The sequence below is a fragment of the Lycium barbarum genome, chromosome 11 (assembly GCF_019175385.1).
Source record: "Lycium barbarum isolate Lr01 chromosome 11, ASM1917538v2, whole genome shotgun sequence".
NCBI classification, from domain to species: Eukaryota; Viridiplantae; Streptophyta; class Magnoliopsida; order Solanales; family Solanaceae; genus Lycium; species Lycium barbarum.
In genome coordinates, this window is record NC_083347.1 from 124,087,659 (window position 1) to 124,110,579 (window position 22,921).

Genomic DNA, 22,921 nt, shown 5'->3' on the forward strand with positions numbered 1-22,921 from the left:
CACTGCATTTGCACAAGGAAAATACATATCAACCTTCAGCTAAATCAATTCCTTATATAGCAGTATAAAATATCATGATCATTTATGCCTTAACCCAACATTAGAAGACTGAAAACTGTCTTTTTTCTAGAAAAACATAGAGCAACTAAGTCTATCGAAAAAACATAGAGCAACTAAGTCTATCGAAGCCATTTGTGGACAAAATGGAACAAAATTTGCTTTCAATGAACAGATCTAGCATCGTTCGTCATATTTACTCAAAAAGCTCAAGTATGCTTGTCTCAAATGTTGAATCTTTGAGGAACACTATCAAAATCATCAAAATCAAATCTTTGTTTCTCTCTACCAACCTGCACGTGAAAATAAACTGCATGTTAGCACTCAGAAGAGCATAATAAATGTCACATTTCTTTCCTTTGGGGCAGGGCGATGGAAGGGTTTAGAATTAAGCAATTACTGGCAGTCTTGCAGAAAATATCTACAAATTTTTTACCTTCGCTAGGTACATAGGATCACAAGACATAAGCTCATCCATTGAAGTCAGCTTTTTGGACACCGCCATTATTCTGCAATGTAAAGAAAATAAAGACTCTATTGCACAGCGTCTACATGTACTTACTTGCAATTTAAAAAGGAAGACAATCAGCAAACACTTTATTGGTTTGTAGGGAAAAGAAAACCTCATTCTAAAGCTATTGAAAATTCTTTACCCTCACTCCACTACTGATGCAAGTGAGGGGATAGGTACTTTCCAACATCACCGTCCTCTTACCCACTATTTCTCCAATTCCCTACGTAGCTAGGGTTGGCGTGAACTGAAACCTATGGTTGAGTGAAACAAGTTGCAAAAGGACAACGACAGCAAAATTGAAGTATGGTACTTATAAATAATGTGGGTAGGGTAAGGCAAACCACAACAGGTGCTAAATTCAAGCATCACCTTCTCTTTCCTGCCATGCAGGTAGGATTAAGGCAAATACCTATGGGTCGAATAGAACTCCAAACATATTTGAAATTCCTGCATCATTAGTAGTAGGAAATTTTCTTTTTCTCAAAATCCATTAGGACTTTAGACGGAGAGAGGAGGTTTAAGTCCAACCAGTTGCTAAAGACACCGGATTGGAAAGCGAAAGAATGACTAGTAGCTAAAAGAAAAACCATAGGCATGCTTGACATAGCATTAATGAATGAATATTTTCAAAATCAGGATTCCGAGAAAATTAAAGTTCTTAAGAGACAAAAAAGATTTTTTTATAAGTAGACAAAAGAAGTTGCCTGAAATAAAATGGCATTGTACAGAATGTGAAGTATGTATCAATCACATTTTTTTGATAAGAAAAAAGGACACGAGAGGGATTATTAAGAAAAGTTCACCTAATAAGTTCCTTCACTGCAATATATTATTTGGAACAAAATCCAATCACAAAAATGAAAGTCTGACCTCTTAATTGATGAATCAATGCGTTCAATCATTTCACATGTTTTGTACTGCTCAGGATCCTCCAGGAATCTAACCATACCATCCTTCTGATTTATAGCTGCATATATCTCACCATCTTCGATCTATAATAAAATGCGAAGCATCATGTTTTCAAGATGCAATAATGAAGCACACTCCAGGTGCAATAGTAAAAGAGGAAAGGGAAACTCTACCTACCATTTGAAGCACATGCATTTCTGCCTCTTTAGAGTTACTTAGTTGGACGGTATTAGCAATATCTTGAAGGGAGAGAGTAAGGTATGTTTGAGTTAGCCGTTGAATATTGCGTTTATACATAGAAGAAACCACTTGCTTCACTACTCCAAGATTATTGTCCTGAAAAGAAAGAAATGGTGATTGAACTTGAGACCCTTTAGTGGTGATAGACTCGAATGCAGAGTCTGTGAACCTGCAATCGTGCTCTCATTTTAATCCTTGGAAGACAGAACTGTGCCACTTTTGACAGAAAACTTACGCTTTCAAACTTCTCCGTGTTTGCTTGGACAAATGTTTCGAACTCAGAGATTTTTCCATTGCCATAACTATTTGCCAACTCCAGGTAAGGCTGCTCAAAGAGGGGATAAATAATAAATTAGTGTTTGCGCCTGATGAAATCTTACCCCAAGAAGGCAGAAAACGAAAACTTTTGGCAGACAATAATGTCTGCAGTTTTATGTAACTAGTACTGATCTAAATTAATGTCTACATTATATAGTTTGACATGCATCAAGTAGCCCCCTAATAATAAGTAATTTATTACAGGAATCCGTTCAACCATTCTAGCATAAATTATTATAACGCCAATTCTTTGTGCGCAGCTGATATTGCATTATCTCAGAAATCATCAAAAAAAGAAAGAATAAGTTAACAGTTCTTATATTTGGCTCCAGAATTGTTTTCACAGTAAAACATTACCAGAGAGAAGTTCTTCAAGTTCCTTTGGGCCACGGAAGAAGTGTACTTGGGAAAACTGGTGGAGAACTGCCATTAGAAGTTAAGCACAATTTAATCAGGATAACTAAAACCAGGCATGATGATATGATGGAAACAGCCTATGAATTATTTTTGGGTGAGGGGGGGAGGTCACAACATTTAAAGTTGAAGTTAGCAACCAAAATTATCTTAACAAGAAAAATATGGTTAGATAAAATGCTAAGAGAAACTTGTCAGCTTGAGTGATTTGATACACGTATTGATATCAAAATTTCATTAAGTTTTCCTCAGCAGAAGAACAATATTACAAAGTTGACTTGCTGATGCAAGGAAGAAAGAAAGTCTACTAGAGAATCAATGCCGTTAACATTCTTTAGTCCACACCAGAACACCAGCTAATACAAACATAGCTATTTCAGCCTATCTGTGGGAGTTGTATTGCCTTCAAAGCACTCTATTAGGGATATGTTACATGCCACCTTCCTTTGGGTACTATGGGATGAGAAAAACCAATGGTGCCTCAAGGCAAAGCAGCTCATATTCACAGCCTCAACTACAAATGTTTGTATCAGCAAGCGTTTTGGTGAACAGAATACTGTTTACAACATTTATTCTTTGATACACTTTCTTCTTCACATCAAGAACTCAACTATGTAACTACCAATTTATTTTCTGCGCTTTATGCAATTTGATATCAATAAATCTTATTAAGCTTATCAAAAGGAAAAAAGTAATACGAAAGATCCTTTGTCTAATCTAATGATGAAGGGATATTTGCTCATATTTTTTTTTATTTTTTTTGAGAAGTTAAAGTAGTTTAATAAGTAAACTAGCACAAAGGATCATTCGGGTTCTTTCAAATATTACAGCTCAATTTTTTTTCTAAAGTGACTGTTCTTGGTGCAAAATCATATATACAAGAATTAATAGGATTTACATGTGCAATTTTCAGGCCCAATTCAATTACCACACAGTTCCTATATCATGGCTTATATGGTCCCTAGCACATATCAAACAAAATAACCGTCCTTGAGCTCTTAATGAAAAGTGACTCTGTGTGTGGTTCACAACTAGAGAAGATTCAAGGATAATATCTCATCTAGAAAATAAGCAATGTATTTGCATATATACAATTATATATCCAAACACTAATTGAAAAGAGATCAAATAAACCCTGCATGCAGCCTTCCAAGAGGTATGTTACTGTGACATATCAGCCATGTGCACAGGAATAAACAAATTTCACCAGTAAACATAAGTTGAAGATCGTGAGAAAACAAACCTGTCCAAGATGAATGAGTGAAACCAGAATGTACTTCTTGTATGCTTCAACTGCTATAGCATTTAAATTGGACATAGGTGCCGTCACAACCTTAAAGAGATAGGAGCTAAATCAGAACTGACGGCAATAGATTACCTAAAGCCAATTAGCAATTGGGAATATCAATCCGACACTAACAGATATACAGCAACGAAAGGTAGGATAGAAGTTTAGTCATAAAAAACATCGCAATTAGAAACATTAAAACATACATTGTGTAGAAGTTCCAATGCTTTGCCAAATTGCTTTTGTCCAATGCAAATCATCCCCCTGTGAAGTACCAAATATTATGACGCACAAGCATAATACATGGTCGACGTAAAACACAAGATTGTACATTAGGAAGCATTTAACTTGATGATACTAAATTACTCTTTGTGATTTATGAGTTTGGTGCATTGCAGCATGCCACATGGATCAAAGAGGAGTTGGCGAACACAATAAGACGTGAGAATCGGGGAAGAGATGCAGAGGAAACTTACCCGTAGTAACAATAAAGAAAGAAGTCCCTCGGCTGATCAACCTCAGATATGTCATCCTCAAGGATAGACATACCAGTTTTATAGCACTTTGCTAATACACAAAGAAGAAGAAAATCGGAATGCAAAGCTGTCAACTGCTCAGAGGAGACTTGTAGTTTGCGAACGGCTGTCAGCATCGGAGCCACACCACGAATTGGTGCTTCCAGCAACATAACTAGATCCTTAAACCTTCTACATACGAATATGACTGCAACCACAAATTGACATGTCATAATATAACTTGGACAAGACCTGAATATTCAAAAAACTTCTCTGAAGTTAAGGCTAACATTTTTCAGGTGCCAAATGTATTTGCTCTACGGAACATGAATTGATAAATCTTGCAATGGAAACAAGTAGTCCATTAGCTTCCTCTTTTGAAACTGGGGCAGACAAGATTGCCTTCCTGTTAGTTAGCACAGGAAGCAAGTTTTTAGTACATCAAGAAGTTTGACACAACTAATTCTATAAAAGTCAACAGCAAATAAGCATTAGCAGTAATCCATATACAGAGAGAGATTCAAACAAGACACGCGAATCATTAAACAATTCTTTCCTTGTTTCCTTTTTCCCAATTAACAATATGATGGACTAGGTAACTTTCAACGTAATAAAGCATCCATCTTAGTCGTCATAATTGCCACTTATTCTCCTCATGGTCAATCATAAATATTGAGGCACCAGAAGACTGCACAATGTAGCAAAAGAGAGCATAATATACACATTGTCTAATAATTAGTGACAAATTCGCATGCAGGGAAATTCTATGGACCCGTTTGGCCATAAAATTATTCACTTTTTCCCGGAATAATTTGTCACTTTATGGCCAAACGCCTACTATATCAACCATGATAGGCGAGTTTCCGCAATCCGCATTACACCCTAGCTTTGTATATTTATATCCACACAAAAAAATTCTTACTTTTTCATTATTACAGCATTTATTAAAGTTATCTTACCTCACATGAATGCTATAAACCCTAAATTGGATCGATAAGAAGATAATTAAGAATAAATAACAATGATACATGGACACAGGCAATTTTGAGTTCCGCATTACACCCTAGCTTGTGAATTTATCATAAAATTACTAACTTTCTCATTATTACAGCTTCTTCTTCTTTTTTTCAATTCTCTTACCTCATATGAATATCATAAACCCTAAATTGGATCGATAAGCAGATAATTAAGAAGGAATAACAACGACACATGGACACAGCCAATTTTGAGAGGAAAAGGAACTCACAAGATACAGAGGTAACCGAGCGAATGTATGGAAGGGTCGAGAAGGTACCATAACACTCCACTTTACACGCATTACACTCTAGCTTGTATATTTATATCCAAAAATACACTAACTTTATCATTAGAATACTAACTTTGTCATTATTACAGCAATTTGTTTTAATTCTCTTACCTCATATGAATAATCATAAACCGCAAATTAGATTGATAAACGGATAATAAAGAATAAATGACAATGATACATGGGCACCAGCAACAGTTACAAGGTAGTTAACTCTGTCCACCAAGATGGACACTTGTAAATTCATATACTAAAAATTTATCATTAGAATACTAACTTTCTCATTATTAAGCTTATTTTTTTTATTTCTCTCAGCTCATATGAATATCATAAACCCTAAATTGGATCAATAAGCAGATAAAATTAAGAATAAATAACAACGATACATGGACGCAAGCAATCTTGAGAGGTAAAAGAACCCACAAGATATAGCTTATGAGCCCGTGTGGATGGGCTTATGACTTTTGACTTATAAGCCAAAAGCCATAAGTTAGAAATTCTAGCTTATGGCTTATTCTTGTCATTTTGGCTTAAAAACAAGTGCTTAAAAGCACTTTTTAAGTTCTACCCAAACACTTAAAAAGCACCTAAAATAAGTCAATCCAAACAGGCTCTATATATTTATATCCAAAAATATGCAACTTTCTCATTATTGCAGCAATTTTGTTTTCAATTCTCCTACCTCATAAAGGGCAGCCCGGTGCACTAAGCTCCCGCTATGCGCGGGGTCGGGGGAAGGGCCGGACCACAAGGGTCTATTGTACGCAGCCTTACCTACCTTGCATTTCTGCAAGAGGCTGTTTCCACGGCTCAAACCCGTGACGTCCTGGTCACATGACAGCAACTTTACCAGTTATGCCAATTCTCCTACCTCATATGAATATCATAAACCCTAATTGGATCGATATGCCAATAACTAAGAAAAAATAACACCAGCAACAAGTACAAGGTAACTCTATCCACCCATGCACTTGTAAATATACTATATGTATCCTAAGTATATACTAAATTTATCAATATTACAGCAAATTTTTTTTTATTCTCTCACCTCACATGAATAACATAAACCCTAAATTGGATCAATAAACAGATACTAGTAATTAGGAACAAGTAACAATATAATACATGGACAAGGTCAAAGGAACTGACAATATATAGAGGTAGCCAAGTGAATGTATAGAAGGATGGAGTTGAGGGAGTGAAGAAACCAAACGAGGAGATTGGGAGTGAAGTAATTCTTCAGATTGTTTAAGAAGATTGTGAAGATGATTAACGTCTGATATATTGCTAGATAGCCCTTGGATTTGAGCTACAATTGATTCAATGGAATCCATGTTTAGATTCATCTTTGCAACTCATCAAAGTACAAGGCTGATGACCAAGGCTTTATACATTTTTTTTTTTCGGAAAAGGGCCAAAATTACCGCTGAATCAATTATACCCTTACCACGTGGCATCATCCTAACCCTTTAAAATTATTTTCCCCTCAAATAATTTTTTACCCACTAAAATAACCTAATCCGACCCGAATTTTTTTTCCAGCCAAGGGGTAATGGGTTGGGTTCGTATCACTTTGGCTGGAAAAAAAAATCGGGTCGGGTTGAATTGTTTTAGTGGGTAAACAATTATTTGAGAGGAAAATAATTTTGAAGGGTTGGGATGATGCCATGTGGCAGCCATTAGACATAAATGTATAATTGACCCCATAGTATAACAGTAAGGGTATAATTGGCCCTAAAGTATAACGAAGGGTACGAATGAACTATTTCTCAAAATTCAGGGGTAATTTTAGCCCTTTTCCGAAATAAAAATAAGAAACTGTGTAAATAACACCTCTTTTTTAATTAATTTTTTATTTATAATTATACTAGTCAATTTATGTGGCACCATTTACAGCCACAAATTTATCTAAAATTTATTTTGGATCATACATTTTAAAAAAAAAAATATTTCTTAAGTTTCGTGTCAAGTCAAATGGTGCTACATAAATTGGGACCGAGGGAGTAATTAAAAAAAATTGTGGGAATTATGATTAAAGGAATGAATATTATGGCACCAATTCAATTCGAATTTTGATTGGAAGATTCTGTTTTAGGTAGTTTTTTCGAATTAATTAGTAGATGTTTCGACTAAAAGAGAATTGATTGTGTGTAATATATTGATGATTTAAGATCACATCTTTTTTATTTAGCTTCAATTCAATGGCTTTGGGGATTTGAGAGTTTTATGTGCGTATTAAATTAGTTTATGCTCATATAATTTCTTGCATATAAGATGTATTTAAAGTTAACTACATGTAATTTTGTATAGGAAATGCGAGTTAGAGATTTAAAACAAAAATAAGGCTTCCATTATAGCCGGTTATATTACCAAAATATTTTGTATACATTCATTCTTTTTTTTTTTTTAATAAAAGGCAAATCATGAAAATTTTCCTTTTTTTCTTTATTTATTTGGATCGTATTATAGATTGATTATAAAAATATATAATATGATAATTGTACAAGGTTTTTCTTTTTTAGAATCCAAAATCATATTATATTAATTACATAATTAGGTCCTTACGAGCCATAGTAGTGTCGCATAGGACACTTTGATTACCAAAACTAACAAGCATATTATCATCAAGTTCCTTCCTAGAGATAATAGTAATATTGTTATCATATATCATAGTTTAGTAGCTTTTTAACAAAACGGTAAACATTGTTGGGGTTTAGATAAACGGGTATCTTCCTTTGCTAAGGCATGAGCAACTTTGCTCCCTTCACGGAAAATACTAGAGCCGTTTGGACATAATTTGAAATTATGAGATAAAATCATGAAGTGAAATCATGTTTGGACATACAATTTGGATTTCTTAAGTTGTATTTTTTTATAGGTATAAAAACCCCACAAGTTATGAAAACCATCAAAACTTTCCCAAATCTTATACAATCTTACCAAATCAGCAAGTCATAATTGATAACAAAATTAATACGCTACTAGATGATCAAACTTTAGTTCAATAAAATGGAAAATTGAACATGAGTTATAGTGTAACTACTCTTTAATTTAATCCTCTCATATGGTTGGTAAAAGTAAATTTGTTATAAATATACTATGAACTTGTAGATGTTTTAATATTTGATATAAATGATTGGTAAAAATGATTCGTAAATATATCTACCAACTTATGGACTATTTTTACAAAATATAAACTTATGGATCAACTTTTACATTTAAAAAATTTGAAATCTCAAATCATACCTGATTTGAGATTTCACATGTCCAAACGCTGATTTCGCCTACCTAGCATCTTGGAGTATTGAAGGTTAATAACAAATACAAGTATTAGATTAACAAGTGACATAAAATAAAAAGTTGAAAGTTTTTATTTAGGCCCAAACATAAACCAAAAGTTATGGATATTTGTAAATTTGAAAAAAATAACATTAGGTCTGCTTAAGATAAAAGTATTTTCCTTTTGTTTAGAAATATTTTCAACATTAAAAATTACTTACTTATATTTCTTCCCTGTCCAAAACCCCTTTGGCCATTTTCATTTATGAGCATTACTTGGAAACACTTGAGCTCAGCAACACTTTCATTTGAAGATATCAAAGCCATATCTATGGCTCGATCTACTGGAGACAATAAACAAAGTAATGTTCTTATAATTTAATTCTATTAGTATATCCTAAGCAAAATTGTAGTAACTCTTTTTTTTTTTTTTTTAATTTAATTTTTTGTAGGTCCTCCGAAAAGAGTTGCAGTCGTTGGTGCTGGCGTCAGGTATGTTTATTTTACACTTTTACAATTGTTTTAATTTCACAATTTTACTCTCTAGTTGCACCTTCTGTAATTATTCTATCACATCAGTTAAAAATAATTTACCTAATTTTTCAACCAAAGTTACTTATAACATAGTTACTTGCACTTTTGCAATTGTTCTATTTACTAGTTACCCTCTGCAATTGTTCTATCACATGAGTTAAATTTACCTGGTTTTGCAACTTTGTTGTCGTTGCTCAAGGATGATAGCGAAGAATGTAAGCTTATGTTCAATTAAAGTTACTTATAACGATGTGCCCCGCAGAGGCGGACCCAGGATTTGGACGCAGAGGGGCACCAATGACCACTGCCTTAATATAAATATGTCACTTATTATGTGAAAGTTTGGCGTGAAACTCTTTGAAAACTTAATAATTATGCTAAGTTATTGGTAAAGTAGTAGTATAAAGTATAAACTTCAAAATTGGAAGAAACGAAAAATAGGTTTAGAACGGAAACAAAACAAACTCAACAAAAAATAGAAATAAAGGTGCTGCAAGCGAGACTTGAACCTAGGTGTCATATAAGGACTTAAGGGGCACAACAACCAAATGCACCAAAGCAATGGATATCTCTCAGGGGTCCTTTTAAATACATATACATTCTTTAAGGTATATACACCATATACGTACAGGGTATTCCCGAGGTTGGGGGGGACACGTGACCCCCCTCCTAATAGGGTGGGTCCACCCCTGGTGCCCCGTACTTGATAGTAATTGAAAATTTGAGACGAAGCTGAAATGATCATATTGCTATAGCCTATAGAAGCATGTTGCTAGTAAACTGGAAAGGGTTATATTTCTATAGTGTAGACTGGTGCTACAAATTATCTTTCAGGTAAATTAAGAGCCAACAGGTAGGTTTAGTAATTGAACCTTGTTAGTTGTTACAATTCGTTAAAGACACTGTAAGAATTTTGTTTATTAGTCAATGGATTTAACTTAAAACAGAAGCTTCAACCCTTTGTAGGTAATTTTTCATGTATACATGCCTTCTTTTCACAGTAATATGTTGCTATTACTGCCTATTATTATTGTTGTCTTAGCATCTTTTCTTGAGCCAGCTTTGTTGACGGATGGGCCAGCTTTGTTGTGTTGCAATCGCAAGAACTAGTCGAACAGTTGCGGGCTTAACGACATGACTAAAGGTACATTGAAAATCAAGACCAGGTCTTTGTGTGAACCCTCTGGCAACCAGACGAGCTTTGTACCTGTCAACAGAACCATCAGGATGATATTTAACACGAAAAATCCACTTACAGTCCACCACATTTTTTGAAGGATCACATGGTATTAGCTCCAGTGTCCGGTTCCGAACTAAGGCATCAAATTCATTTTTCATAGCTTCACACCAGTGTGGGACTTGTTGAGCTTGCTTAAAGGTTCTAGGTATTGAGGAAGCGGTTTGGACAACAGTGTGGAATTGTTTAGGCTTAAGGCTGTTGGTCTTAGACCGAGTAATCATATGATGACTGGGCAACGCTGTAGATTCAGAGGTAACAACAGAAGGTTGTGAGGCCATGGAAGGCGAGAGAAGTGACAAGGAAGAAGGTTGTACCATAGGGTTTTGGTTCAAAGGTCCGGAGGATTTATTTCGACGCTGGTAAGTGATTATTGTGGTTTGAGGCTGAGCGTTTAAATGGGGAGAAGGGTGAACTGGTGAGGCCGAAACATTTGGTTGAGGTGAATCTTGGCTGGAAACTGAATTTTTTATGGCGAGAGGAGGGGGTAGTGGAGATGCTGGAGAAGGAGAAGAAGGATTAGGTAAGCGAGAAATTGAATTACCTGAGACGGTGGTACCTGTTGGGGCGGACAAGACGGGTGAATGGGTGTACACAGGCTGCTGCACAATCTGAGTAGGAAGCTCATAAAAGACATTAGAACTTAAGAGTATTATCCTTTGATGGTTGTTCAGTTGAACAAATTTCCCAAGATACATTTTTATGTTGTGTATTTTTCAAATGAGAAAAAATATTTTCAAATGGGAACTGATTTTCTAAAAATATAACGTGATAAATAAATTTTGAGAGTTAAAGGATCAAAACATTGATGGCAATACTATTTATTCGAAAATCCTAAATAAACACATGGTGTTGAACGGGGCTCCAATTTGTTTTTGGCATATGGTTTGAGCCATGGATAACACAAGCAGCCAAATACTTTTATGGAGTCATACTTCGGCATAGTTTGAAATAAAATTTCAAAGGGGCTCTTATGCTGAAGATTGGGTGTAGGCGTGTAGCTAGCCTGTTTATAAGATAAACAGCTTGTTGACAGGCAAAACTTCAAAAGTGTGAGGGTAAAGATGCTTGGTGCAATAAGGTTCTAGCGGTTTCAATAACATGCCAGTGCCGTCTTTCGACTAGAGCAACTTTTTGTGGAGTATATGGGGGTGACACTAAGTGCTCTATGCCATGTGTTTTGAGATAGGACTGTAAACTCTGGAACTCACCACCACCATCAGTGTAAAAAGATTGAATTTTGGTGTTGAACCTTCGTTCAAGCAATGGATGTAAATTTTGAAAGACTTCCAGAGTTTCATTTTTTGATTTTAAAGTGAACAACCACATGTATTTTGAAAATTGATCAACCAATAACGCATAATATCTCTTTTTATCAATTGACAAAACTGGAGATGGACCCCATAAATCGCTATAAAGGATTTGCAGTGGCTTATGACTTTGCAATGAATTTTTTGAAAAAAGTCAACGTGTGCATTTTATTGGAATAACAAGAATTACAAATGGAACTAGCTTTAGGATCTGAAACAGGAAGGGAAAAATTATTCAAAATAGTATTTAAAACGCGGCGACTAGGATGGCCTAAACGCCGATGCCACAGGTGAATTGGAATAGCCACATTGCATTGAGGAGAAGGATGTGTGCAGCCCGGTGGCCACTCATACAGCCCATCTTTATTCTGCCCGCGAACTAGTGACGCCCCGTACTCAGATCCTTCACAAGATAATGAAAAGGAAAGAATTCGATAGATGAATGATTATCACGACAAAATTGAGAAACAGAAATGAGATTATTTTTTATGACAGGGGAGCATAAGGTATTGAGAAGTTTGAAATGATGATTTGATGCACTTATGTTAGCGTTACCGGTATGGGATATTGGAATGGTGTTACCATTGCCCATAGCTATCTCTTCGGTGCTGTGGTAGTCATGTACAGTGGATAGACTTTGAGCATCAGAAGCAATATGATGAGTGGCTCCACTATCCACAATCCAATGTGTCTGTTGACGAGGAAAACGAGCAGCAAAATTTGCCTGAACTTGCAGATGATTATGCGACTGCGATCTGCAGACTCTGGCAGAATGACCTACGCGATCACATAGTTGACAACGAATCTGCTGGTTGTTTCTTCGGGGGCGCGATGGTTGTCCTTGCCATTGCTGATTGTTGGCAGAAGTGTTAGCACTTGGACGACGATTGCTGAAGTTAGGATTGTTACCTTGGCGAGGAGGAGTTGAGGTTGTCTTTTGTGCTACAGCAGCAGTAATAGGAGTTGATTGCGGCTTTTTGTCTTCCTCATGCTTTAAGAAAAGCTCATAATCCAGAAGTTTTTCATACTACTCTTCATAAGAAATTGCAGAATCTCGAGCACGAATGGCAGCAGAGAGTTCTCGAAATTCAGGTCCGAGTCCGCTGAGAATTTTAACAATGAGTTCCGGGTTTGATACAGGCGCACCAGCAGTTGCAAGTTCATCACAAAGTGATCGAACTTGATGAAGATAATCAGTGACCGGACGAGAATCTTTAGTGATGCGAGCCAATCGATCTCGCAAGCTGAAAGTTCTTGTTTGAGATTTGTTCGCATATGCAGTATGCAAATCATCCCAGGCAGCTTTGGCGGAGACTGCAACAGCAACAGTGGGGGCAAGTGTAGGATCAACGGAGGCCAAGATAGCATTTTGAATTAACTGATCTTGGCAGTACCAGGGAACGAACTCAGGGTTATAAACATCTTGATTGTTTTGAGAGATAGTGCGAGTTGGGGCAGGGATGGAGCCATCGAGATGCCCATAGAGATTGTGACCACACATAAGCATTGAAACTTGAGCTTTCCACAGGGAGAAATTGTGACTGCCAGTTAATTTTATGGGCAGTTGCGTAACCGGGTTGAATTGGACAATAGTAATGGCGTTATTGACTCCATCAGCATTGGTCACTAAATATTAGAGGCCATTTGGGTGTTTGGATGAGTGAAGCAAACAAAGGATCAACTCGTGGGAGTTTAGTGTAGCTTGGGTACTATAAAGAGAAGAGAATAAAAGATGGGAAAAATAATGTGCTATTTATTGATTGTGTATGGCACCGTATATAAAGAATTATACAACCCCTATATCTGCTAAGATAAACATAAAAAAATATGATGACTATCAACAGAGCCTAAATAGGAGGAGTAAGTTACAGCAGATTCCTAAATATTAGTAACCACAAAATAGAACTCTACATCCATTAGGTCACTTAAGTCATCATCCGTTATTACTTTTCACAGTAATATGTTGCTATTACTGCCTATTATTATTGTTGTCTTGGCATCTTTTCTTGAGCCGAGGGTCCATCGGAAACAGCCTTCTTACCTCCCAAGGTAAGGGTAAGGTCTGCGTACACTCTACCCTCCCCAGACCCCACCATGTGGGAATATACTGGGTATGTTGTTGTTGTTGTTGTTGTTGCTGCCTTCTTTTCACTGTAGACATTTATTTTCTAAAACTATGGTAGAAAATAAATATTATTTTTGAGTTATATTATTGAGCTTAAATTGGTGTTGCAATAAACTGTGTTAACATTTTCTGATTTTTGCTTTCCTTTTTGATCCTTTACTTTTAAAGTTTTTCCTTCTAGATGCCACTAACTTATTTCATATTCAAGTGGGCTTGCTGCAGCTCACAAGTTGAAAATACATGGCTTGAATGTCACAGTATTTGAAGCAGAAGGGAGAGCTGGAGGGAAGTTACGAAGTGTGAGCCAAGATGGCCTGATATGGGATGAAGGCGCAAATACTATGGTGTGTTAATTCCTAATTTGCCATTTGAATTCCGTGCATGCCACCAGACTACCGATTATTTGTTTCCAATTTGGATAAACTGTTTTGATGCTAGTTACCTGCTGCAGACTGAAAGTGAAGGTGATGTCACTTTCTTGCTTGATTCTCTTGGACTCCGAGAAAAGCAGCAATTTGTAAGGTTTTCTGCTTTTACTATGTGTCATAACCTTTGGGAGAAGGCTTTGGTTCATGTTTATCCTATCGAATAAGCTTTAGAGCCTTGAAATTCTGATGAATTTAGATTTCAAGTTCAGGTTCTATTTTGAGCTAAATTCGAATACCTGAAAACCGTTGATCCATGCTTTCACTCTGCAGCCACTTTCACAGAACAAGCGCTATATTGCCAGAAATGGTACTCCTGTACTGGTAAGATTGGTCAATGGCAAGCTTATTAAGTTGCATTTTCTCTGCACTGCTCAGCTTTACTTGCATTCTTCTGACATGGTGCTTTTGGATTTTTGTGATTAATCGTGTCCTAAGCTAGGTTTAATTTCAGATACCTTCAAATCCAATTGACCTGATCAAGAGCAATTTTCTTTCCACTGGATCAAAGGTATGTGGGTCATCCTACATTTCTGATTTAGATATAGATTTTGCTAAATTGATGTTGCATCTTCCAAATTGCTCCTTTGGGTAGTGCCTGTGAAACATCATATGTGGCTCGATGTGTCTTGCGATCTCATGTCTTCAAGTCTCATTATCAAGCCTGTTTGATCCATGGCTTGGGTTTAACCATAGCTTAGCGAGAGTCCTGCACCAAAATTTACTTCTGGTATTAAGCAATATAGATTCGTTACAGATCCTTTCAACTGTCTGTAAAATGCAGTTTAAGTTCTTTGTTGTTCTGTTGGTTTGAAAAATTTATTGCTGATAGTGATTTCCAGAAAAAGACATGGTAAATTGACTGCAGAATTATTAAGCTTAATAATTGTAATTGGCAATTTGCCTATGTATGTACCAATCAACAGTTTGTTGAGGGCCTTGAGGCAAATACACTTGGAGTTTTAATTTGGAAATATCATGAAATATGTTTCATCTCGAAAGATGGTGTCGTGCAGACCCAAATATCAGTAAACAGATGTGGTTGATCTAGTGATTTAGACACGGTACTCATGGATATAGTGTAATATTCCAAACTTATTGGTTTCTGAAGTTCGAGCACAACCTTGGAAGTTGTTCTTTTGGAGTTCAAAATATTGTCTATAGCTTTTTGGTGAGTAGAAGGTACACCAGAACTTTTATCACAACCCAGAACAACCTGAATTTTATGTCTGTCATGACATCGGACTTGAAGTGATTATTAACAGTGGATAGTGCAGTGAAGACCTTGATAAAAATGTATTTACCATTTGTACATTCCTTTTTCATCTTATAGCTCATTTCTCTCTATCCTTTTGTGACTAATGATGGTTAACTTTCAAGAATATTGTCTTATAAAGTAGCTTCATAACTGCAGCTTCAATTGCTTTTGGAGCCATTTCTCTGGAAGAATAAAAAACTGGAAAAGGTGTCTGACTCGCACGAAAGGTATATGATGTGGTTCAACCTCTCCACGAAATTGAATTTGTAATGTGGATTTCAATTTGAGTTCTTGAATCGTAGAGCATTTGTCTACTCCACACTTTCGGGTTTAGATTGTAGACTGAAACTGGTTTCGTTCCAATTATATGTGTTTGTTTCCATCTATATGATTGTTCATACTACAACATCCAGTTGATGTGTCGGAATTCGAAGAAAAATGTTTGTTCTCTAAATGTACAAGGTATTCTACCCGAGCTAGCATTGTGCATGTGCTTTCTATTATTCCGTCCTTTTGAAATCTAGCCTCCCGTTGTTATAGCAGAATTACCACTATTGTGTCTGCATGGGCATGTTGTCTATTTCATTATCTACATTCTGATGGTGATTTTATTATCAGCTGCATCAGATTCGCATGCTCTTGCATATGTCCTAAGCTTTGCTAATGCAGTAGTCTTTCGATCTCCAAATAAATCATAGAGGCAAGTTAAATTGACATGGTTGTGATACTTTCCCATATTATATGCAGTGTCAGTGGATTCTTCCAACGTCATTTTGGAAAGGAGGTCTTTGCTCACCTTTGATTGTCTTTATCTCTATGTTCCTCAACTCTTTTGATATTCCGTCACAAAAGAAAATCTCATTATGTATATAATAACTTTAATTTAACATGAGCTGGAGATGAACATCCATATGTTTTCTTGTTTACCTGCTAGGTTGTTGACTATCTAATTGACCCTTTTGTTGCTGGAACATGTGGTGGTGATCCTGACTCGCTTTCAGTGAGTATTCGTATATATCACTTGTTTGTCCCTCCTATATTTCTTTGAACAAAAACATCACGAAGGATAAGATAATGGGGTCAGTAGGCCATTGTATAGTTACTCAATTACTCTTACATTCAAGTAGAAAAGGTAAAATGGGGGAGGTCAATGTAAACTTAGACTGTAGCTGGTATATTTCATGAGCCATAGATCTAGATCATGACTTGTTATCTAAATATCATTCTTGCTATAACTCCAATTTCATTGTCTTCTTTCCCTCTGAAACAGATGCACCATACATTTCCAGAATTGTGGAATTTAGAGAAAAGGTATGTACGTTCAAATTTCCTCCATCACATGGGTTGGCAATCATTCTCCTTGCTTTCTTGTCCTACCTTTTTGTTGATTGAGGATGCAGTTCGTCAAGCAAATTCCTTATAAAAAAAATCATGCAAATAGCCCTCTTATGGACTTTGGTGTCAATGCTTGCTAGGTTTGGCTCAGTCATAGTTGGGGCAATTCGATCTAAGTTATCACCTAAAAAGGAAAAGAAACAAGGGCCTCCCAATACTTCAGTAAATAAGAAGAGCCAGCGGGGATCCTTTTCCTTTTTGGGCGGAATGCAAGTAAGTATACCTTAGTTCTCTTCTTCTTCATGCATTGAAGGTAAAGGGCAGAAAATTTAGATGATTATAACCCCATCTTTTATGTATGATGTATCATTTGAGGTCGTCCATCCATTTGACCCCAGAGATGACTTGTCTAAAATTTCAACATGAACTTCACTCACTATATCTGACTTGTATATCTGGTCCCTCTCTGGGTGATTTCATACTTTTAAGCTTCTGACATAAGAGGTAGGTGTAAAGGGATGATATACGAAGCTTGCCTACTTCGACTCATCCTATTTGTTTTTTTCTCATGAAAAATATGATTCTTAATGATAAATTATATCTCCTTGGGCGAGAGATAGATAAATGTGAAGTCGACTATTGGCATCACTAATGCCTTAAAGAAACTTGATCCTGTGATTTCTGTTAGTCATCTTGCAAGCTAGTGTTATCTCATCCAAATCCTTTGCAGACACTTACGGACGCAATATGCAAAGATCTCAAAGATGATGAACTTAGGCTAAACTCTAGAGTTCTGGAATTATCTTGTAGCTGTAGTGGGGACTCTGCGATAGATAGCTGGTCAATTGTTTCTGCCTCACCACACAAAAGGCAATCAGAAGAAGAATCATTTGATGCTGTAATTATGACGGTGAGACACTGGAATGACTGAGTCCTTGTATTTGTTTTATACAATTAGATTCATTCAATCTCAGTTTCATGACATGTGATTGCTCAATTCTTATAATGACGGACTCACGAATACCTGAGTCCTGTGCAGATGCCAAATGTTGCTGTTATTGACTATGCTTCTTTAAATTAGGCCCCGCTCTGTGACGTTAAGAGTATGAAGATTGCTAAAAGAGGAAATCCATTCCTGCTCAACTTTATTCCTGAGGTCAGTGCTTCTGTGGCTTTTTGGTGTTAACTGTATAGTATAGGTATTCTTGCTTTGTAAAAGTAACCTCATGTTGACAAATGAAAATGTCTCCACATGGTATTGCACTCATTTCCTCAGTTAATGCTTTGACAAATTGTTGTACTGCACGCCCTACTTCTATCATAATCAATACCAGATTTTCGCCTATGGGATAGAACACGTTACTCTACCTGTTCCTGGCTCGCGTTTGCAGGATAGTAAAGAACAGTAAAGTAAAAGACACAGCAATTTTACATGGAAACCACCCGGCTCACAAGGGTGAAAAAATCACAATCTGCACCTCTGTAGGATTTTTCCCAAATTCCACTACAACTGTGAGCCTGTGCAAATTCAAGTTACAAACTCTGTAACCTAGGAACTAACCTCTAATTCCTATCTCACTAATCTCCCTAGACTAGTAAGCAACCTTCAAGTTATCCAAACTTGAAGTTGAATTTGACTGACACTTCATACCTATAATGTGCTTCTATAAAAGCGGATAAAGGTACAACTCGATAAACAACTAATACACAAGTCTAGACTCAAGAACTGTAAAACATAAACTCTGTAAAACAGCTTCTTTAATCTTCTTCGTAGTATCAGGGTCGCACTACTGTAATCGGAACTTCTCTCAGTTTTAGCTTTGACGGCTGTTGCTCAACTTCTGATTTTCTCTCTTTGTAGGTGCATGAACTTTCTTCTTGGTAAGACTTCGATATATATAGCATTGAGTGCGCAGCAGTTGTCAAAACCTAAACCCTTCATGAATCGGACCATTAGTTGTAATAGGGTTTTAGTTGACTTAGGATCCTTGCCTTGCCATGCGGCTTCATTGTCCTTGTAGGAGTCTCAAGTATCTTGATAATTATGGCAAGGAATCCTACAAATCTTGACCGCCAAGTCTTTATCATAAAACACAAATCCTACTCCGAGGAGGACTGTGATCTGGAACATGTTCTTGAACCTGGTCCAAGCACCTAGTTCTTCGGTCTCTGAATCTTCTCACTGGTCTGAGCTGGAACATGTCCACAAACCTATTTCATTCCTCTATTTCTGCCGTAGTCTTTGACTCATCCTTTCCTAGCTCATTCTTCTATCTCTGGGGTGAGCATGTTTTTGATCTTGATTCAATCAACTCCATCTTCATCAGATTAAGCTTAATCTAGGATAAGCTTCGTCTTCACAATCTGAATCTTTTGTAGCTCTCTTCTCTTACAAACTCCTTCTCCCTGTCTTCTGTATTTGTTTACTTCTGCATATCTGAACTCTGAAGAACATACCTTTCGTATGGTATGGAACATCTTTATAGACCTGGTCCATCTATCCTTATCTAACTCTGATCTGTTTACTGCACTTTGGCTGTGTTGGAACATATTTCCAGACCTGGTTCATGTGTTCAGGTGTTTTGCTTGTCTGCAACTATTCACCTCAAAATCCCATAGAACATTTCTTAGAACCTATCCCCTGATCACATTCACCCATCCTGCTCCGTGGCTTTGTTCATTCACTTCATCTGTTTCTAGAGCTGGTTTATTTTCTTTGTTCATTTACTTTGTCCATCATCAAAACATACATGCTTATGTCAACATAAATGAACATGCCAAGTAAGTCGGTCTCATTTCCAAGAGAAAAAGGTGCACACACATTATATCTACCTGGACTCCTATTCTCCGTTAGTGTATCTTGAGAAGAGTTATTATATAAAGGGTTAAGTCTGAAGCTATATGTTCTGTACTGTGTATATATGTATGAACTGTTATGTTCATTGACACCTGTTGCAGTCTAGCTGAGCATATGATGTGCAGGTTGATTATGTACCGCTATCTGTTGTTATAACTACATTTAAGAGGGAGTGTGTAAAGCATCCCCTTGAGGGTTTTGGAGTGCTTGTACCCTCTGAGGAGCAAAAACATGGTCTCAAAACACTAGGTAATGCTTAGGTATTAGGTTAAGAAGCGCGGGTAACTGGAAATTGTTGTGCCCTTATCACTTCTGTACTGCATGCAGGAACCCTCTTCTCTTCTATGATGTTTCCAGATCGGGCACCCAATGATGTCTATCTCTATACTACTTTTGTTGGTGGAAGCCGGAATAGAGAACTCGCGAAAGCCTCAAGGTGTCTAAAATTTCACTTTTTCCCTATTATACTTTAATGATGATGTTGCTGCATGTTGACTTTTCCAGTCAAGTAAAATTGATATATTCCTGTATTTTCACAGGACTGAGCTGAAAGATATAGTAACTTCTGACCTAAAGCAGTTGTTGGGTGCTGAGGGAGAGCCAACATATGTGAAGTACGTGAATTCCTAGTATATAGCTGATCTAATTCAGCATATGCTGGCTTCTGTTTTAGAAGTTTGAGATTTTGAAAAGCTGGTTATTTTCTGTAGTCATTTATGCTGGAGTAAAGCATTTCCACTGTATGGGCGTAACTACGATTCAGTCCTTAATGCAATTGACAAAATGGAGGATAACCTTCCCGGATATTTCTATGCAGGTAATATTACTATCTCCTTTCATTTAAATAGAATTTTTGGTTTTCTTCCACTAGACGCTGCTTCTTTTCAACGACTAAGGTTTACATTGTAATCTCTGCTGGATGCTAAGTATCATGTAACCTTTAACTTGGTAAAAGCTCAGTGGATATGTAGATTTCTTTAGTGAGTGTATGCCTACTTCATATTGATTAAGCCGACTTAAATCTAAGTTAAAATAAATTATTGCTGCTCTACTTTAACATCACTCCTGTAATGCTAGGTAACCACAAGGGCGGATTGTCAGTTGGCAAAGCATTATCTTCTGGATGCAATGCAGCAGATCTTGTCATATCATATCTTGAATCCGTGACAAACGACACCAAAAACCATTGCTGAAATCTCTCTCATTCTTTCTCTGTTTCTAGTTTTTCTACATTTTAATGATCTCATCTTGTTATAACTTTTAGCTGAAACAAAATTCCCTTTCCTCCACCTTATTGTCTATTTGCCAATTTGAGTACAAGTTCCCTGTTGCCAAATTTGTGACACGTGTGGAATTTTGCACATCACCTGATGCTGATTGCTAATTCCGTATTGTTGTAGCTGAAACAAAATGTTCCCTATCCTCCACCTCAGCTTTTAGTTCTCCATCGAATTTGAGTGAATTTCCGTCTGCCCAAATTGTTGACTGCATTGCTTGTGGAGATTTGCACATTACCTTATGCTGATTGCTAATTCCATCTCAATCCGAGCATTCATTTCCTTCAGCTTTCTATGCTTTGGTAGGTACGTAAAATCGTTTTGACTTCATGGCGAGGAGCTACTTTGACATGCCATGAAACTGTCTTTCAGGGATAGTTGCATTTCTGAAAAAGGAACTCTGTACATGTTTAATTACACACTCGTTCTGGTAGCTGTTACTAATAGATGGTGGTGTATCTTTAGCACATTAATAAGCATTTTTGGTTTCTCCTCTCTCGTATGAAATTGCTAAATTGGTTCCATACATTCCCCTTGCGAGCTTCTTTAACTGTTCTTTTTCTCTGCAGTTCCTTACATATCTGGTCACGTTTCTCAATATTTAATCCTTACCCCATTTTTTTTTTTTAAAACTCTCTAGTTATTATTCAAATGCTAAATGAAAAGAAAGAAAAGAAAAAAGAAAAAAAAGATAATCATCACGAAAGGGTTGTAGGGGGTGGGGGGGGGGGGGGTAGAGCTAAGCGGAAAATTACTATGTGATATGAGGTCAAGATTATTTTTTGACATTGTATAGAACGTTATTTCATTGTTCCTGCTTTTACATCACATAGGTCTGGCCTAGTAATTAAATCCTGAATGACCTATTGTTGTGTGGTGAGCTCACTTGCCAACAAGTAATCTTAGATTAGATACATTCAAAGTAACCACTCACTTTCCCTTTAAATGTGTGCCAAATAAGAGCCATATCTAACATTTCGCAGTTTCAATGAAGGCACACTAATCTGTGTATCACGTGACTCCAAAATCAAAGCATCCTAGTATTTAGCAAAGATGAGGAGGAGATTAAGAACAGTTTTGTCAGTATTTGAATAATTTAGTCATTATTCATACTTACGTGATTATCAAAAGCAAAACAAGGGGAATATATTGGTAACATCTATTAAATTAGACATGTTAAAACATTTGAGTTTGGTACTTTATTACGGGATGATTGTCCTAAAAAAACAAATATAAACGAAAGGGTCGTTATTGTGCTTTCTGTTAACTTGCACACAATATTACAAAGTAGAAAAAGCTATGCGATCAGCAAATGGCAAATTTCGAGTTAATAAATGCTAGGGAAAGCTAGGAATAGATTTTTAATAGTAATGGATGTACAGATTTATAGTTGAGTAAAGTTTAAGAAATACTTTTATCGCATTTGCATCCATAATTACAAACTACTAGTGGATGCACATGCACCTACTTATGATTATTTGGCTTTAATTTTTAAAAAGGCAAAGACAGAAGAACGTAATGGAGAATGCTCCCTCCGTTTGATTTTATTTGACATTACTTACTCATTAGTCTATTACGAAAAAAAAAGGATACATTTTTTATATTTCCTTGATGAGAATCTTTTGTAATCACACAAATATCATAATAACTATGGGCTTTGACATATGATCACAAGTGTAAAAAAAAATCATGATCATACAAATACTATGATGTTCACGATCAT

The 22,921-nt window shown here is 36.4% G+C and overlaps 2 protein-coding genes across 5 annotated transcripts; one reads left to right on the plus strand and one right to left on the minus strand.

Moving 5' to 3' along the window:
• Nucleotides 1-22: 22 nt before the first annotated feature.
• On the minus strand, nucleotides 23-6,951 carry LOC132616478 (COP9 signalosome complex subunit 3-like). The gene is made up of 11 exons (XM_060330890.1): nucleotides 6,711-6,951; nucleotides 4,546-4,661; nucleotides 4,217-4,463; nucleotides 3,947-4,004; nucleotides 3,696-3,785; nucleotides 2,396-2,461; nucleotides 1,956-2,045; nucleotides 1,658-1,816; nucleotides 1,442-1,563; nucleotides 494-566; nucleotides 23-350 (listed from the first exon to the last, which is right to left on the minus strand). The coding sequence occupies exons 1-11, from the start codon at nucleotides 6,905-6,907 to the stop codon at nucleotides 282-284; spliced, it is 1,287 nt and encodes a 428-aa protein (XP_060186873.1). The 5' UTR covers nucleotides 6,908-6,951; the 3' UTR covers nucleotides 23-281.
• Nucleotides 6,952-9,043: 2,092 nt separating this feature from the next.
• Nucleotides 9,044-21,726, plus strand: LOC132616532 (protoporphyrinogen oxidase, mitochondrial). Of its 4 annotated transcripts, XM_060330999.1 has the most exons (19): nucleotides 9,044-9,202; nucleotides 9,293-9,332; nucleotides 10,435-10,518; nucleotides 14,305-14,390; nucleotides 14,498-14,563; nucleotides 14,745-14,795; nucleotides 14,926-14,982; nucleotides 15,886-15,956; nucleotides 16,477-16,513; nucleotides 16,664-16,729; nucleotides 17,000-17,040; nucleotides 17,205-17,337; nucleotides 17,795-17,974; nucleotides 18,146-18,220; nucleotides 20,047-20,170; nucleotides 20,249-20,357; nucleotides 20,461-20,535; nucleotides 20,632-20,738; nucleotides 20,999-21,726. In XM_060330999.1, exons 3-19 carry the CDS (start codon nucleotides 10,509-10,511, stop codon nucleotides 21,112-21,114), a joined length of 1,404 nt encoding a protein of 467 aa, XP_060186982.1. In that variant the 5' UTR covers nucleotides 9,044-9,202; nucleotides 9,293-9,332; nucleotides 10,435-10,508; the 3' UTR covers nucleotides 21,115-21,726. The 4 variants fall into 4 exon arrangements, with proteins under 4 accessions (XP_060186982.1, XP_060186980.1, XP_060186984.1 ...); XM_060330997.1 differs by lacking the exon at nucleotides 10,435-10,518 and having other exon boundaries at nucleotides 14,255-14,390; XM_060331001.1 differs by lacking the exon at nucleotides 10,435-10,518 and having other exon boundaries at nucleotides 9,046-9,202.
• The last annotated feature ends 1,195 nt before the right edge of the window (nucleotides 21,727-22,921 follow it).

Bases quoted from the DNA above. Each gene is read 5' to 3' on its own strand.
- LOC132616532 (XM_060330997.1), top strand. From the start codon at position 9,106: ATGAGCATTACTTGGAAACACTTGAGCTCAGCAACACTTTCATTTGAA. The intron at 15,957-16,476 runs GTATATGATGTG...TATTATATGCAG, and splicing joins GTGTCTGACTCGCACGAAAG to TGTCAGTGGATTCTTCCAAC. The intron at 17,338-17,794 runs GTAAGTATACCT...AATCCTTTGCAG, and splicing joins CCTTTTTGGGCGGAATGCAA to ACACTTACGGACGCAATATG.
- LOC132616478 (XM_060330890.1), bottom strand. From the start codon at position 6,907: ATGAATCTAAACATGGATTCCATTGAATCAATTGTAGCTCAAATCCAA. The intron at 1,564-1,657 runs GTAGGTAGAGTT...ATTTTATTATAG, and splicing joins AAATGCATGTGCTTCAAATG to ATCGAAGATGGTGAGATATA. The intron at 567-1,441 runs GTCAGACTTTCA...TTTACATTGCAG, and splicing joins ATTGATTCATCAATTAAGAG to AATAATGGCGGTGTCCAAAA.